Source organism: Coloeus monedula (genome assembly GCF_965178545.1).
Source record: "Coloeus monedula genome assembly, chromosome: Z".
Lineage (NCBI taxonomy): Eukaryota > Metazoa > Chordata > Aves > Passeriformes > Corvidae > Coloeus > Coloeus monedula.
Genome location: NC_138822.1, coordinates 42,091,906 through 42,111,100, shown reverse-complemented (window position 1 = coordinate 42,111,100; position 19,195 = coordinate 42,091,906). Strand labels below are relative to the sequence as shown.

General features: G+C 35.3%; 1 protein-coding gene across 2 annotated transcripts in view; it reads right to left on the bottom strand.

The window, feature by feature from the left end:
- VPS13A (vacuolar protein sorting 13 homolog A) overlaps positions 1–19,195 on the bottom strand; it is a 108,950-nt gene that overhangs the window by 60,090 nt on the left and 29,665 nt on the right. For both annotated transcript variants that reach the window (XM_082301604.1, XM_082301605.1), the window contains 15 exons: positions 18,298–18,430; positions 17,365–17,482; positions 13,554–13,692; positions 9,402–9,486; positions 7,514–7,686; positions 5,911–6,067; positions 5,480–5,559; positions 5,165–5,224; positions 4,930–5,086; positions 4,385–4,501; positions 4,199–4,302; positions 3,589–3,756; positions 2,641–2,948; positions 1,766–1,913; positions 751–904 (listed from right to left, as the gene is read on the bottom strand). In XM_082301604.1, the coding sequence (XP_082157730.1) occupies positions 751–904; positions 1,766–1,913; positions 2,641–2,948; positions 3,589–3,756; positions 4,199–4,302; positions 4,385–4,501; positions 4,930–5,086; positions 5,165–5,224; positions 5,480–5,559; positions 5,911–6,067; positions 7,514–7,686; positions 9,402–9,486; positions 13,554–13,692; positions 17,365–17,482; positions 18,298–18,430 (2,101 nt within the window). The remainder of the gene's footprint in view (positions 1–750; positions 905–1,765; positions 1,914–2,640; positions 2,949–3,588; positions 3,757–4,198; positions 4,303–4,384; positions 4,502–4,929; positions 5,087–5,164; positions 5,225–5,479; positions 5,560–5,910; positions 6,068–7,513; positions 7,687–9,401; positions 9,487–13,553; positions 13,693–17,364; positions 17,483–18,297; positions 18,431–19,195) is intronic.

Below are 19,195 nucleotides of genomic sequence, written 5' to 3'. Positions count from 1 at the left end.
AGCTGGAAAGCTACCCAGGGCAAAAGGACCCTGTAGTGGCTGAACATGAGCCAGCTATGCCCAGGTGGCCAAGAAGGCCAATGTCATCCTGGCCTGTATCAAAAATAGTGTGGCCAGCAGGACCAGGGCAGTGATTGTCCCCCTGTACTCAGCCAGTAAGCAAAGTGAGGCCACACCTCAAATCCTGTTTCAAGTTCTGGGTCCCTCACAAAACAAAGACATCTAGGTCCTGAAGCATATCCAGAGAAGGGAAATGGAACCAGTGAATGGTCTGGAACACAGGTTATATGATGAGTGGTTGAGGGAGCTGGGTGTGTTCAGGCTAGCGAAAAGGAGGCTCAAAGGGACCCTATTGCTCTCTACAGCGACTTGAGCAAGATGGGGGGCTGGTCTCTTTTCACAGACAGCTAGTGAGTGACAGGACAAGATGATACAGCCTCAAACTGAGACAGGGGAGGTTCAGGCTGGACATCAGGAAGAATTTCTGCTCAGGAAGGTGGTGGAGTTACCATCCCTGGAAGTGTTCAAGAAGACTTAGATGTGGCACTTAGTGCTATGGTTTAGTTGACATGGTGGTGTTTGGTCAAAGGTTGCATTTGATGATCTTGGAGGCCTTAATTATCCTGTGATTCTACAATATTGGTATACACAAATGAATCTGGCATCCTTTATAAATGCAATTCCAACAGAAGTAATATCCAGATAATAATACCTAAAAATGCTAGATGATGTCATTTTAGAAAATATTACCTGCAGAGTGCTGTGAAGTACCATGCGTTTCACTGGAATGACTAGTTGATGCTTTCAATTCTGGCAAAGCTGTTGTTGATGCACCAGAGCTTTCACCTGCATTTTCATTCAGTGTCCTCAGTATTGTGGTAATATCTTCCTGACTAAGAATTAGCTTTAAGAGAGATTGGAATGGAAATCAGAACAACTCTGTTCACATAACTTTTTGTAACTAAAATCTAAGCTTACAAATAAACAGATAAACCAAATTAATCTCATCTGAGTCTCTGTTTAGGACACTAAACATTCTTCTCAAATTCACACAACACCTTGCAGTAATTTCTAGAAATTGGAAGTCATTCACACATTATTTTGTTCTCATCCACAAAATTTTCCTACCATGTAACAATTCAGAAACCGGAATGTCAGAACACATACATATAGTTTGACTTACAGTCAACCAAAATTTTTATCTGCATTTAGTGACAAGGCACTAGTTACTCTACATTAATACTTGCAAGTTCTACTTCAAAATCTGGCAAGTTGGTTTTCCTCATACACTTCACAACCTTTCTATATCTTAATGTTAAATTTAAATCACCCTAGGATGAATCCCATCTGGCCTCACAGATTTGTGAGTATGTATGTGGCACAGCAGCTCACTAATTACAATTTAGGCTTGTCATAGGTATAAATTCAGCACTGCTATTGAACAAACCAATAAACCCCAAGTTTTCCAATCCTTCATTGAAAGACATTGACAGGTAAAAGCCTAGAACAGCATAACCATTTTTAACTAGCAACAGTAATTCATAGTACAAAGTCCTCCTGGAGTATCACAGATGAAATACAGAGCTTAAACTAGAACAGAAATCTATTAATTTCCTTTTCCCCTATGAAACAACAAAATCTACTCTATGTCTTGAAATCAAACAATACCTTAACTACTGAGCCTGGACTTTATTATATAAATAGAGAAAAATGAATCTGTTTTGCACACATATTTTAACAGTTTCTTTCAGAAACGAGTGCTTACATTCATAGGCTTGAGTCGGCCAGATATTTCAATATCAGGAACTTCATTATACCATGCAGCAGCTAAATTTCGTTCAACAGCTACTTCCAGATTGACTGGCTGCAGCAACTGTACTTCAGTTTGCAAAGAATCTTGCTCATAGTAAGACCTGTGAAAAGAAGAAACAATACTCCCAGCTTTAACATATTTCACGTTCTAACAAACACATTTCTGTCTTTTCCTCATCTTTTTAAATAATGCTATAAAACTGCCTTTATACTACCCCAAGTAGCTCTAGATAAAGCCTTACTCCACAAACTAGACATCTTCCTTTGGCAGGGAAGAAGTACTGGGCACATATCAGGCATGCAACACACAAACTCTCACAAGTCAGGACCTCTTACCTGCTCTCCAGTGGAGAGCTATTCCTTCTTTCCTCAGTACTCTTCAACAGTGTTTGAAAAGCCCCTTCCCTTCCCTCTCCCCTCATGAATCCCCTGCACGAAGGACCATTTTCAAAGAGTTCTTTATGGCTAACTCAGTACCTTTGCTGCTATGCATAGCTTGAAAACCCCATCAAAATAGTCTAATACAAATAGGTGTATAACCTGTCCCAAAGTAATGAATAATGCATAAATATATAGTAATACACAATTTACTCTAAACAAACATTTGCTTCAAACATTCTTCTATTTAAAGATGTGTAGATTGCTCTTTTCCTAAGACATACATTTTCATTGCTTTAAAAAAACACTAATTTGCTGTTATATTCCAAGATAATAGTGTATCTGTCAATCACCGACCATAAACTAATTATTTAACAACTCCTCAAAGCTCTATAACTGAAGAATACCAAAAGGATTTAATGGATTTTAAAAATATCGACACTACATTACCTGTATAACTTCAGTTCACTCAATTTCACCGTCATAGAGTCAATAACAGGTGGGAGATTATACCGTGTTTTTGTTTTAGCAATAAAGAATTGGTTTTTCACAGTGATCAGACCAAGATCAGCCACCAGGACATTTGCAGACATTGCTGACTGAGGAACTATCACAACAGGTGCTTTGATATTGATATCTAGTGCCAAACGGGAACTACGCTCTGCTAACTCTTTTACACCTGTAGCTGCTTTCTCTGCTGCTTGAACAGTTGCTTCAGTAAGAGCTTCCTTGGCAGCTTGAAAGTTATTTATAAAAGCCTAGGAAAAGAATACAGGTCTCAGGAATTAATTATTAAGAATTAAAGTACTTCAAAAACACTATAAATCATAGTTATTTAAACAGCAAAGCATCCTAAAATGTTATTTTTGCTATACTTTGTCCATATTCTTTAATAGGATAATCTTCCTTCAAATATGACAAGTTATGCATATATAAAAATAAATTGCTATCCTAAATATTTGGAAAATTAGACAGTAAAAGCAATGACCTTGTAACATGCTTGTATGTATTTAATCATACAAGCAGCAAAAGATTGATTCACTTAGCAAAATTTATGGAAAGGGCATTAATTTTCAGGGTTTCTTACTTACATTTCAGTGTTAAAAATAATGAATGGATGTATACTTAACAGCTGTCACAAATCATCTAAGAAAACCAGTATTATTAATGACAGCAAACCTTTTTGCTTACTCATCTGCTCCACAGTAAAAAGCACATGTAGAGGAAAAATATATAGCACAACCATCAATCCCAGTCAATCCCAGTAAAGTTTTCACAATAGTATACTGGAGCTCTTACACAAATGGATAACACCCCATATGGAACACTCTTATCCCTTTCTTGCTCTGACAACTGCATCTATATGCTAAGAAACAGTATCTGGAAAATTTAACTTACCAAAATAGACGAAACAAACTTTTTGACAAAAACTACTTGAATACACCCAACAGTTAGGTAAATACGATTGTCAACAACATCCATGTTTGTGTATGCAATGCCATCTGTAGCATTCACATATGATACCATTCTGAAGTTGAAGACTTCTTTTTCTGTGATGTAAAGAGCCTTAAGAAGAAAAAAAATAGTATCTCTACTGTAGAACCTTACATACTGGAGAAACTTAACGCCAAAACAAAACGCAGTACCTCACACCATTAAGACATTTTTACTTCAAATATCTCAACAATATATGAAAATAAAAAAAGGAATTTAAAAAATCCATTGATAGCTGAAAATATTCAGTTGACATGTCAGCTTGAATAATTCTCTTCGCTAAAGTCAACAGAGTAAGAGGCACAATGAGCAGCTGAATATCACAGTTGCACAAATTAATATCAGCCTAATAATTACTGGTTGTGGGAGCAAAATCAATCTGTCATACAGAGAATGCTACTCCCAACAAATACATAAAACATGACTGAAAAAAATCACAGTAGAGAGTAGAGTCTACAAAGTTTAATTTAACATCCATTCAAAAAAAAATTCAATGATACATGCAAATGCCCACCTTTTTATACAATGCTGTCTCATCAGAATCCACAATAATGATGTTCTTCAGTTTTGCAGTCACATTCGTTGCTGCTTTCTTCACGATCACTTGGCTATCCAGACCTCAAAAAATGAGACATAGAAAATCTATACACTATTACGGTTACAAAGTTTTGTGTCTTTGTGATTAAAATTTTCTTCCTACCTTCAATGTGAATTTCAGCTATTCTGCGGTTTTTCTCTCTGATAAAAATACGCAAACATGATAAATCCGCACAGATAATGAGGTCAACAACATCGTCACACTTCGATTTTTTTGATGCTATGGGAAATAAAGAATAACAAAAGTTATCATTCTTCAATGAGGACATGTAGTATTTTGGTATCCCTTTGAACTGGACAGCAAGCAAGATGTTCATGCTCCTCAAGTGTAACGCAATAACTGTAAGGCCATCAAAAGTCTTAATTCATACCAGGAAAAAAACCAAAAAAACCTGACAACAATTTATGGGTTTTCTATTTACATTGACTCAGTGCCTCCAATACACAGCAAAGGTACGCCTTGACCTGTGTGTCAGAAAACTGCACATAGTTAAGGATACAACCTTTTAAGTACATATAGCCCTAAGCAAAATTTCTCATATCAAATATCTTTAACAGGTTTACAAAGATAGAAAATACATTTGTTTTCCTCCTTACTTAAGTGAAGAGAGAGGAATGAAAAAAGGTAACAATAATAAAGAAACTTACTTAATTTTTTAAGAACATCCTTCTTCTCCTCTGTTTTTTCATGGACTGGTTCTTCGGCAACTTTAGTTCCTTGTTTGGGTAGAAGATTATTCAGATAGTTCATAGCATTCAGCAGAGCTTCAGTATGCAAATGAACATCTAGAGAAGAGAAGTTTACCTAAAAGAAAAATCTTTATTTATTCAGTATGCCTCTCCTCCCACACTGAGAAAATTATGTTAAAAAAAGATATCGTACCTTTATTTTTTGTAGAACGTTCTGACAGACAGTTTTCAGTTCTGGTCCCTTAATATCAGTCTATTTCATCAAAAGTGCACATAAAACAAACAAATCAGAAGTTCACAAATTCCATTAGAGAAAACTTATTTTCAAAACCACTACAATTTAAGATGTAAAAGTTATTCTGTTGAAGGAGCAGACAGATTTTGCACATGACACTCAAGATGTTAAAAACATCACTAAGTAAGGAAAAAACCTTCAACATCTGCTCCATGTTAATGTGATGTTTGTGACAGTCTTACAATTCAAAAGCTAAGTCTACTCTTTCCTAACCTTTGTATACTCCAGAGTGAGAAGATCATCTTCTACATTATCCAATGTCGTAATTATGTAAACTGGCTTGTCATTATCATCTAAAAAAAAAGGAAAAAGAGAATATAGAAATTTACTTTTTTTAAAAGAAAAAAAATTAAAACTTTCTTAACTATAAACTGCAAACTAGGCTACTAGCTGTTATTCCTGTTTAATCACAAAACCTCTTTTGCAGACGTGAAATAGTTAAATGTCTCTCTACAATCATCAGCACCCGAACATATTTACCAAAACACTAACAAGAGGATGAGTTCCTGATTTACTTCCCCTCAGCCCTGGATTTAACTTAGGAAGCAAATCTTCCTTATCTGACAAAAGCCCTACAGAGTTTTCGAAGACAAATTCACAGTGTTATTTGTGGATAATTCCTTGACCAAGTTATAAATACTTACCCATATACTCTGGGCACAGAAGACCAACTTCACGAAGGAAAGCATTTCCAGTCATGTCAAATGTTCTTAATTTAAGTTCAGTGCCTAAGCCCAAAATATCAAGCTGGAGCACAGGCATCTCAGTATTACCAGTGTGACGGCATAACTTAATTAAGACCTGAAAAAAAAGAACCAAAACACACATCCAAAACCAGTAAGGGACTATAAGAGGTATAAAAACTTCTTAGTTTTTATACAGGATATAACATATTTACTTATATTTTATTGGCTAATGTCTATTTGTGTATTGATCATTTAACTTTATACAGCCAATGCCTTGGAAAAAAATAATTGAAGAAGCAGTACTGGTTGCTGTTACTGTAACAAAAACTTCAAACATTCATGCATGTAATACCAAAGTAACAGTAACAAACTAAATTATTTTTAAAAACAATTCTGTACAGCACTCAGCAATGTTCAATACAGACAAAACTAGATTTTCAGTCAGCACAAAGTGTTTACTACTTTCACTGGAATTTCTCTGAACTCTCCTGCTAAGAGTTCGATTCCCAAGCAGAATGTCAGGCAAGAGGATTTACTACATTTCCACCCATGCATGACAATACTGTTGTTAAGTAAAGACCTAGCTGAGCTGTTGTATCTGACTGACAACCAACCAAATATACGTATTCTTCCTTTCCATGTAATGCTGTCTACAAATAAGGAAAATCAAAACAAAATCCAGTAAGTAATTTTAAACTATGAGGATGACAGAGGTGATTTCTAATAGATTCCCAATTTTTTTTTCTTAAAGATTTAAAGTTAGTTGCTATTAGAGAATAATGTAAAACACAGCATCTTCCTTTTAGACTAGTAGTTCTTAAGTAAGGTCTTGTCATCACACAAACAGTATATTTCAGTTTTATCTGTAGTAAAGGTGTAGTATATAGTATGCTACAAGCTAGCTGTGATGTGTTGAAGACATTCTGTAAGCCCTACCCTAAAACAGAATTTATAAAGTTAACTGAATTTGTACAATTTATTTTTTTAAATAAATTAAAAGTAAAAAACAGTGAGTAGCAGGAGCGTTAAGTGTTAAGAGGTCACCTCTTTTACAAGAAGAACTGATACAGTTAGAAAGTGTTTTTGCATTTGGATAAATACTCTTTTTCCCCCCCAAAGCCTGAAATAGCAAGAACAGAGAAAACTCTTCATAACAAAGATGTTACAGATTCATGTGTATGGACAACAGCAACTGGGAAAAACTAGAGGAGAAAAATATGGTGCTTTTTACAAGATAAAACATCAATGAAGTTTTCCCACTAACCACAGCAGTATCAAGTCACAAGCACATATTTAACTAAAACAAGTATGTAATGTGATTTCTGACCCATAGGTAAAGAAAATTCAGTGACAAAGTGAATTGGGAAATCAAGTGGATAAATCAAAGCATTTCAGTGATGACAAGGATACAGAAGCACAACTACGACTTGGCAAAAGCTCTGCATAATAGTTTTAGGAAAAAATGGAGAATTAATATCTCTGCAGACATGGATTTATAAACCCAAACACGGAAAAAAAATTTTCCTGATGCGCTTCAGGGAAATTTAAAAAGTAATTTTACCTCAGCTACTTCAAACCTTAGCTGGAATTCTGTCATATTTTTCAAAGATTCTTGTTTACGTAGGGTTTTTCGCCTTGTACTGCCGGCTCGCTTGAGAGAATCAGATGGGGCTTCAAAAAATGGCACATCTTCCACAGGACTGCTTAGTGCATCATAAAATTCTTCTTCTGATTCTAAGGATTAGTTCACAACAACATTACATATGCAGTTTACACAGCTAGTATTTTACAGTACTGTGACCTAGAGTTTTTACATCTATATCTATAAAAGCTTAAACATACAAGTATCTAGCTGACAACTAACAACCAATAAAATCTGTTTCCATAACCATCTCAACTCCTGCCTTCACAACTTTACACCGCACCTACAGCTGCCTCCATCACGTCACCACAAACTTCAGTTCTCATTAGCTAATTCCTTCGACAGCATTCTTTCACTTGTGGCTTTGCAAAAGACAGCACACAAACGATGCATTGTCTTGCCTCTGGTGTGACCTAACAGCTTAATTTGTCTGCTGGTCAGACTGCTCTTGACAGTACAGGAGCCTTTGCCTCAGTATCAGGCACATTACTTGGGATTTCTCCCAGCTGTAGATCTCCCATTTCAGAGAGACTCCTAGGAACTATCAAGCTTTTAATCTACTTGACTTTATTGCAGAAATATAACCAAGATAAATAGATTGCACTGTCGTGCAAAGGTCTTCTCCTTTACCTAAAAACCAAAAACACTGAAGTATAAAGTAACTGTGGAAGAAATATCCTTCTAAAAAAACAAATTACATGAAGTATTTTCTAAAGCTTAAAAGCAGCTCTGAGTTCTTGGAGGGTGAAGATAGAGAATTAACATAAATCATTTAAAAGGACTGCATGGCTGTATCTGAAGTATAGATTAAAAATCAGACTTGATTCAATTCTAAATCTAGCTATTACTTTCTCAAATTACTTGTTTCCAACATGCATTCTCATTTCAGCCTAATTTTTAAGAACTGAAAGACATTTCCACTCTACCTTGGGCACTTAAAGGAACTCATATAAAAACAGATGAAGATGTACAAGTACGTATTTCTACACATGCTGCATACACACTGATGTTAAAGCTATAAAGTAGACATAAAAATTAACTATGCTGGTAATTTTGCTAGTGTTTGCTAACCACATATATCATTAACTAAAGAAAGGAGTAGTAGTTTAGCTCTCTGTTTCTCCAGTTGAGTGTTTTGGCATCACAAACATGACTGACACTGAAATAACACTGATATATTGGATTATTTTTCTAATGTAATAACTAGATGAAATGTTAGGATCTAGCTAAGCTGTTTTGAATAGGAAGGTAGTATTGAACACAACTGGTTCTCCCACAGCCAATCTTCTGCTTTATCCAGTAGAAGTCAAGATGTTTGTTTATAGAAACACAGCAGTTTCTAACAGTCGTAATTTTGGTACCTTCAGTACCAGATAAATAAATCCACCTAAATAGGAGAGAAATCCTTCACCATAAGAAAATAACTAAAACCATCATCAGAGGACTAAGTACATGCTAAAGCTAAAAATGTCATACCACTTCAGATGCCCTGAATAGAGCTTTGCAATAGCATATGCCCTGACAAAAATAAGGCCACCATACCAAACAAAATTTTACTGCTATATCCTTCAGGAGGGGAATGACAAAAACAAGCATGCAGAATTTTATTGCTATGAGAAAATACTCAAGTAGTTTATACAGTATCAATTATAAGATAAACAGAATATAACACTACTCAGCCCTCAAGAACTTGCAACAAAGCCCCATATCCTTCCTTACAGCAAGAATAGTAAATTAATTCAAAGAACTAAAAAACTTCTTGACTTGACCTGCTTCTTAAGCAAGATTTTAAAATAGATTATATTACCTGACTCAGCAAATGAATGAAGATCCAAAACAGGATACATGCCTTGAGATAAATGTGGTGCTGAAAGCACAGGAGACAGTGCTGCCTGAAACAGGAGATACCATAAAATTTTTTCTTGTGTTTATTGGTCATGCTATTGCATGCATATATGCTGCATCAAAGTTTTACAACTTAGGGAAACTTAGCTTAAGCACAAATCAATAAAGTTTAACACATTACTAAAATTATAAGCATGGGGAGAAATGAGGCCTAAAATAGGTAGAAGCAGCAGCTATTGCACTTGCATCTAGCTAGTGAGAACACACTACGAAACAGTGAAGAGGTTCAAACACTCAACTTCACAGACCAAAAGATGGTCAGAAATGGCATGTTATATGAAAAATCATAAAAGACAAAACTTAGTCCCTCAAAGGACTACAATACAGCAACTTCAGAGAACAACAAAGATCAACAGTTCTTTACAAAAATTACACAAGTGCCAGGTGGGGAAGAAAGAAAAAAGAACTACACAAAAAATTAGAGCAGACAGTAGAATCATAGAAACATTTATGTTAGAAAAGACCCTTCAGATCACCAAGTCCAACTATAAACCTAGCACTGCCAGGAACATGGCTTAGTGATAAAACTTAAATGCCACTTCTACAAGTCTTTTAAACAGCTGCAGGGATGGTGACTCATCCACTGGGCAACCTGCTCCAATGTTTGACAATCATTTTGGTGAAAAAATTTTCCTAATATCCCATCTAAATCTCCTCTGGAGCAATCTGAGGCCATTTACTCTTGTCCTGTCACTTTTTACTTGGGAGAAAAGACCAACATCGCAGTCTTTCTTGGAGTGAGGAGCCCAAAATTGAGCACAGGATTCGAGGTGGGGCTCTACCAGTGCCAAGGACAGGAGGACAATCACTGCCTTGGTCCTACTGGTCACACTATTGTTGATAAAGGCCAGGATGCCTGAGCACATGCTGGCTTATGTTCAGCTGCCTGTCATACAGCACCACCAGCTCCTTTCCTGCTGGACAGCTTTCCAGCCGCTCTGTCCCCAGCCTGTAGCACTGCTTGGAGCTGTTGTGAACCAAGTATGGGACCTGGTACTTCGCCTTATTGAATTGCACTGCTTCACACATATGGGGAAAAAAAAAAATCAACCAGTATACTGAGGGGAGACCTCACAATAGTCTTCATCTTTCTCACAAGAAGAAGCAGAGGGGCAGACACTGATCTCTTCTCTCTGGTGACCAGTGACAGGACTCAAGGGAACAGCACGAAGGGGTGTCAGGGAGGTTTACACTGGGAAAAGGTCCTATCCCAAGAGGGCCGTTGGGCACTGGAACAGGTTCCCCAGGAAAATCACAGAACCAGTCTGACAGAGTCAAGAAGCATTTGGACAATGTTCTCAGTCACATGGTGTGACTCCTGGGGATAGTCCTGTGCAGGAATTGGATTTTGATGATGCTTGTGGGTCCTTTCCAGGTCAGGATAATCTATGATTCTGAGTCTTCAGCTGTGAAATGCAGTTATGCATGGCCCAGAGTAGTAACTGAAAATATGTGAAATGCCACTAGAGTACACTATAGAACAGGAATCCTCCACTCCACGTGGTTTCATACATGATAGAATTAAATTCTCTTAGTAAAGGTATCCAAATGGTTTATCTACCATCAAGTCTCAGAAAGCAATCTCAGCAATCTGAGTTTGTAAAGAATTCTCACCTGCAAGTTCGACATGCACATGTATTAAACATGTGCCTTGCACAGAGTGCTAAAGTAAGAGAACTGTACACTGTGTGCCCCTTCTTCTTGAGTGTCTTTGGTTCTGGACCGCATGGCTGACAGCAGTTCTTTCTCCGTACCACCACACCTTCTCCTCTCCCTTGTTACTGCACCTCTCAAAGCTCAGGCTCAGACAATTATTCACAAAATCACAGTATCAAATCTAGACATTATGGCAACAAGAAACACTCATCTTTAATATTGTTTCCAAGGCTACATTTTTCATCTCACTCTTAACATTTCAACGTCTCCCTTGGTCTCCAGCCTATCTAATCTGACTTTACCAAGTATATTCATGCCTATGAGTAATAAATAGACAAAGTATTCAAGAGACTTGTAACTGTGAAAGTGTGTCATTTGTAACACTTCCACATTCTAAGAAAACATGGATAAAAACCTGTGAATTTTACTTCATAGTAATAAATCATGAAAAATAGCCTTCCACATCGAAGTGGACTGTGTTCTTGAACTAAAACACTGAGCACAAAAATGTAGAAGGATCTGTTCCAAAATGTCTTCTGTTTTCACAGCTCAAGAACACTTCCACCACTAACTCAAAATGTAAAGAAGAAAACAGCACTCTGAAAAAGGATTTCACATCCTTTTCAGTTCAGAAGTGATGTGATGCTAACAAAGTTCAGAAGAATTACAGCTGTAAGGATGAAAGTATGGCAATATACCAGCCACCACCAAAGCACAAAATCCACTCAAATTAACCAGCAATTAAAGTCTGTCAAGGTCTGAAGTAGATGGAAGCTTGAGCAGACGGGTTTTAAGCTTAAGTTTTGATACGGATTCACAAATAATGCAAATATATTCATACTTGGTCCACAGTCTTCCCTCACCTCATCTAGTGTATATCACAACTAATGTACAGATAATACTAACTACTTCAAGGTCACTTAAAATACTTCAGATGTAATAGTTGAATTCTATAATTAAATTCAAGCATAGTCAGTGTTAGAAAGCCCACGGCAATCATCTTATACATGCAGATTCTATTTATGTAAAAGTGAAGTCCCAATACCTACCCTCAAAAAAAGTTAGTCTGTGATTAGTTGCACAAAACAACCGAGATTAAGGCAGCTTTTGGTTGGGTATACTACTAGTATATGAAGAGTGAAAGAGCAGGTCAGAATTAGCTAAAATTTTAACAGCACCACTAAAGAGATGGCAAGAACCACAAAGTGAAGTGAAACAGTCTTCACTCTAAATATACTTTAAACAGGTATACATGTCTAATTGTTGCATTTACTGTTAGTAAATAGTATGCTAATATAACCCACAGAAAGTACCAAGCTGTAGCAACAGCCTTCCAGAACAGGGCAGAATAATTTGTACAAAGATGGAAAGATTATCAAATAATCTAAAAAACCCCAAACACAAAGATGACCACTAGTCCTTTAGAACCAAGTGTGCGAGTTATTAAGTAACAACACATTGTTAGAAGTATTTACAAATGACAGAAAAATTGAGAGCCAAATTCTGTCTTTAACTTTTAAGATGAGTCCTATTCTAATGATAGAACTGTTTTACACATATGTAAAACATAGCCAGATCACACAGACTAGTCATGTCAAAAATTAGCAACGGTGAGTTCATTTCCTAATTTTGTTAAGAACAGCTCAAAAGGTGAAATACATTTTTCAGGAATAATAAGAAGGGGGCAAACTTCTGTTCTGAAGAAGGTATAAAACAGTGACCCAAACCATTTTCACTAAGGAAAGGGGGTGGGGAAAGAGCAAGAACCACGCTCCAAACTCGTAATTGTTTTGAGTGCAGAAGAACTTCCACCCCCGAGCTACATTGTGTAATAAACTTGAAATGGGAAAAGCACTGAGGTCTGATGAAAAAAACCTGCTACTTTTGCCAGACAGGCATTGTTTACAAAACAGATAGTGAATACTTTTTGTTTGGCTTTTGAAACTTTCCTCTAACATCACATAATATTTGAACTTCAAAAATTACAGCATTTAATGTTTTCTTCACTACATGAAACAGCTGAACAGAAATTCTGCAGCACTATGATACATGTGTAAATATGAAGGTACAACTAAACTCATCTTCAACAAAACTGATTATGTTTGTTAGTCAAGATAATTATTAACTACAAATTAATTCCCATAGTAGTAAAACTCTGAGGGGTTCTATTTTAAGTCCAAACACTGGACAACTATTTCATAATTATTGGCTAAAGTTCACAATTAACTAAATAGCAAGAAAACTTTCTACAGCTTTAGAGAAAGAGCTAACTTTTTCAAGAGGCACTAAGCCAATGCTTGTTCTCCACTTTCTTTGTGCACCTTTCAAAACTGGAATGCTAATATCAAGAAGGTATTTTTCTGATCATTTTTGATGAAATCTCTTTTAAAAACCTTACCTCGGTTACTTTTGGAGGAGAACTGGTAGCAGGTGCACTTTCTGGCTTAGGAATGCTATCAATTAGCTCCAAAATACTTGTCAGCTTCTGGTCTGATATTTGGATAGAAAGTAAAGGCAACTGTCCAGAGAGTTTGAACCTGTTTTTTAAAAAACCAAAGTCAAAAGTTCCACAGTTAAAACAATCAATCTTAAATTTTTTTCAATCAAACTTCACATTAATTTTCTTCTGAAAAACATGTAAGTCTTCCTGGTCAGAAAATTATTCATCTAATCATTACATGTAGTGTGTGTATATATATGTATATATATGTGCGTGTGTATATATACATGCAACCCCTCTGTTGCACACAGAAAAGTTACTTAATCAGAAAATACCCACTCATTAATTTATAATTTATATTATAATATTAATTAATAATTTATATTTCCATTTGCTACAAAGTCTTGTGGATCAGGACTACAAACAGTACTAATAACCACTTCCCGTTAGGCTGCATAAGGCGTATTTTCCTCACAATCAGAAATTGCTCCCTCTAGTTCATGTATTTAATTTAATTACTCTCTGTAAATCACATAACTGAGCTTTTACACAGTATCTTACAGAAGAGAAGGTGGAGGGGGTTTTGCATATGAAATGTTTAGGGCTCAGCTCAAAAAAAGTATACAAAATACTTCTTAGAAGTCACGTACAGCCAAGTGGACTCTAGCAGTAGTCTGGATATTTAATAAAGAGATAAACAGTATAGCAATACAGGATATAAAATAATAAAATAACCATTACTAAAAATGACAACAATAAAACACATTTTAAATGTATTTGAATAGGCTTTGGCCAAAAAAGAAGTAGAATCATGTCAAACATAGACATTGAGTTTTTAAAGACCTAGAACACAACTCAGTTTCTCATAAAAGTGAGTGTAACAGAAGTAAGCAGAAAATTGGCTCAAAGAACGTTATTGTGTTTTCATTACAACTTCTAGTTAGAACAGATAAAGAGGTCTGTTCAACAGGTAACTGAACCAAAAGGCAGCACCAGATGCTTAACACGCAGTGTGTAAGGAACAAGACAAGCTAGTTCCTTCCATTTTTGATGCTCTTAACTCACTTCTCAGTCTTCAAAGGGACATAAAATATAAGACTGAAGATGATGTGAGAACCAAAAAGCTCCATATTTTCAATCCATCTCAGCTAACCTTGATACTATAAGAGTATCTGAAAAAACAACTTCTGACACTTAAGCAAGCACAAAATAGTAAATGTTAAACTGTGACACTAACCAGTTTTCATCAGATCATTAATTTCTTCACATCCTTAAATTTACAGGATTAATTCTCAACTACTAATCTTACTCTTATTCCAGTTCTATCAGGGAGAGATTTAGACTCCTCCTTTTTTTTTTCTTTTTTGTTCTTTTATTATTATGGAGAGGGTTAACGTAGATGTGTATCCACCGGGTTTGAAGGGACCTCTCTCTGCTGTGCTGCTCCTCAGTTGTTGGAGGAGCATACAATAGCAATTCTCACTTTCATTTCACTTAAACCTCTCTACAAAAATTTGTGTATAATGTTAAAACACATTTTTGATGAGTGTTTGTACAACAGACAGCCCATACAGTTAGAAGGAAGACACTCAGCAGATACAAAGCAGACAACTGCAAACAATCTCAGCTCTCTACACTCCTCCTTAAAACAAAAGCTTTTAAGGTGTGGAAAACCTCCAGATCTGTAGAGATCTAAGAGATCCTTATCTGTAGAGACTGAGGCAAGGAGAAGCTAAGTACTTCAATTGATGAGGAAATGTGTGCAGAAACTTCCTTCAAGTTTAGTCTGGCTGTATTTACAGAGAAATAAATGTTAAAAGAATGCCACTATCAAAGCTGCTAATAGGTACATTCCTTCACACTGGAATTTTTATTGTGTTTATAATGAATGCTATTATATAGATGCTCTTAACATTGCTATCCTAATACTGTCTTCACACACCTTCAAAAACCATATGACAGACACTTCCTCCAGAAAATGGGGGAACCATATGACATGATAAAACAAACATTAAAAAAATATAAAACCTTATACAGGCTATAAAACTACAGAATCGTATCTGTGCTTCTAAATGTGAAGTGACAGAAACCGTAAGGAACATCCTGTTACTAGAAATGGAAGAAATGCAGATATACATATCCAATCAGAATGAAAAGACCATTTTAAGGATTAGAAAATATGAGTAGATGAAAAGACAGATAAACAATGAAAGTGCCTTGATACAGTAGTGATTAATAAAATTACCTAAATTGGTATTCTCCTCAAGCAATATAGAAATGTGCCTTTCTAAACAAAGCAAGGACAAAGCCTAGTAAATTCATTACTGTTTTGAACAACAAAATTGCAAGGAATTCAAATGAATTCGATGGTCACTGGAAGACAATCAATCAAAGAATCAAAAAACAGAGACACCCAACCACCTGCTTTTCAGATGACTAAATGTAAAACAGGGGCTTTCCAAACTAAGAAACTAATTCATAAAAACCTACTACACTAAACAAAAATTCTAGTACTAGGTTTTGCTGTAAAACTAACATCTTTCCACTCATTTTTCTCAACAGAACTATGCTGTTCTATGCAGACAGTTCAAAATACTAATTAAAAAAACCTCTAGAAAAATATCATTCTGGGTTTACATGACAGTATACTTAACAAAAATTGAAATTTAAAAGAACAGATACATGTACACTAAAAATACATTTTTATTTATATGTAACTGATGTAAGCATAATACCCTATTCAACTATACTTCCTAAAATTTACAGTTTAGGGGATTCTTGCTGAAACAAAAGATAGAGTTAACTTTTACATTTATACCCAATGTGATACAGAGAAAAATTAGGGAGACATTTTCGAGAATCAGTTTGGACACATTAACTGCCAAAGCACACCTGGTAGCCAAGACAGTTAGACAGGTAGTATTGCAATACTGCAACAGGTGTTCTCATTAAGAGAAGACATTCAGACATTCCGTAATCCAGGTTATACCTGCAAAACTTCAAGAGATGTCAATTACAAATCTACATTAAAACTATGTCATTCCATGACCATAGAAATTAAATTTCACTTTCTAACATAAAAAGATTCCTGTGAATTGTATTCCCCTTATTTGACCTTCTTCACCGAACAGAAAAAAAGTAAGGACGGAAAACGTAACATCTTTTGTAAGCATCAAAATTCAGAATCCGGCCTCCCAGGTTTCCAGAAGGTGGCAGTATTACACCACGCAATCATTGACCATTATTAACAGCACTTATTATTTTGTTCTGATTGGTACAATTTCCATAACTAACAAGATTTTGCTAAATAAGCCTAAGGGCAAACTTCAAGGCATTACGGGCTGTTTCCTGGAGAAGTGATTCACAGCAGGTAAACTAATTAGAGCAATAAGCCAAGTCAAAAGAGAGGGAGCATGCTTCTCAAAATATTTGTTGTTATTTATAGAAGAGATTTTAAGTTCAGATTTTTAGTTCCTCGGTATTTTCAGTAAGAACTGAAATGCAGCTACTAGTAAGACTGAATTAGAAGAGGCAGTAATATTTTTAATAAAAATTTTTAAATGTATTAAACATATTACTATAACATTCTATCACCTTCTCAATATCTAAAAACTTATTTATTTTCTATTTTTCCAGATAAATGTATTTTACTTCCAAGATTTACACATAACCAATGCAAAAGAGCACAGGTATGATTCTTATTTTTTTCTCTTTTCCCCCTCAAAAAAGTCATTTAGCATAAAATTTCAAAATTGGGAAAAATACATACTTGGGCATTCTTGCATCTGTAACAACCATAGCCCTGCTAAATTCCAGGTTTACATCCAAGGGCTGCAAGATACACTGAGATGAATTTTTTTGCTTCCGAGCTTCTTGCCAGTTCTCATCTAGAAGAGCAGAGAAAACCTACTTTAAACACTGAAAGATATTCCTTCTCAGTACACATTACAGAATTCAAGTATCTGATATTAGTATATATGGCTAAAAATTCAGGTGCCACGATCTCTTTTACAGCTTTATCAATAGATGTATATTACACATGATCTGAACTGCAGACATACAAGACTAATTAATAATTTCTCCCATTCTCATCTACACAGCTAACCCATCCATGGGGTAGACTTCTAAGGAACCAATTTTTAACATGCATGGTACTGGGAGTTAAGGCTTTGGATTCTCCCCTGGAACCAAAGGATTAAGAATTAAATGCTTAATACTTCTCTGATTATGACTGACTCTGTGTTGCTAGTTCCCAAAATACTAAAGTTTCCTTTGATACCTTATTGAAATAAATTGACTCCAATTCTTGAAGTAAATTGATTCTCATCCTTTCTTTACCCTCAAAAAATCATCAAACCTACAACTATTTGTGAATTCTGCTTAAAATCTGGAGAAAAGCAAAGGCACTGAAGGAAAATACCATAAACAAAATTATTACAGTCTTATATTTATTTTGCAACAAATCAAATGAGACACCTTCAATAAAAGGGATTTTATTATAAATTTGCTAAGATTGGAATTGAAGTCCTAAAGGTACATCTTGGAAACTCGTAACATGTTCATGGTACAGAATTTAGAACATTTACATTTGAAGAAGTACGTTCCAAGAGATTCTCCACTGCTTCAGCTAAAAATATGAGGCACAACAACTCCCACATTATATTTAGTCATATAAAGAAAGATTACTTTCATGAATACTTACCATGTTTGCTATACAGTAACTGCATACTGCTGAGCTGGACATCAAAACTGTCATAAGCTCTTGACATTATATCTTCAATAGTGCTTTGTCCTACTTTGAGTTCTGATAAATCAGAACGACTTTTGCTTGTCATCTTGAAACAGGACCAAAAAAAAGCATAAATCAATTTAAAAAATATTCAAAGCACTAATTCTACAAATACTTGTTCCTACCACAATAAACGATTAAGTCCTCACTATAAGATCACAGAGTCTTACAACTGCACAGCAAATATCTAACATTCCTAGCCTGCACCAAAACAAAAAACAGAGTATTAACACCATTTCTTCCTCAAAGAAATAAACAAAAAGTGAATTAAAATATACTGCATACTTTGCACAGAATAATTTTCTTTATTAAGTGGCTTATACTCCAAAGTATAAACTCTCTAGCCCTTTGTAATCAGTAGAATAATTCAGAATTTTTATCTATAAAATATTACTGCATTCGTCAACTCAGACACATGAAATTTATTTCTGAATCCTGTTGAATTCAGTTGAGACATATTAGAGAGGAAAAGATTATTTGGACTGTTCATCATCAATGTCTTTCCTTTAATATGAGTCAATATGCCTTTGATTCAGCTTTGGGACACCCATACTTCTGTGATATTTCACATTTATATGTGCCCTCCCTGATGTTCATCTCTGATGAAATGTGTATGTCCTCATCCTAATATGTCTAATAACTTTGGATTCATATTTGGTTTTGTCAAACCCAGGTAATATTCAAGAGAACTAAAATAAGTTTAAAAACTAGATCTAAGACATAGCATTTATTTTTCAGTACTGCTGGACTCTAAGTCCATTTTAACTTTTATGTTAAAAAGAACTTGGAGATTCAAATTCAGAATGACTAA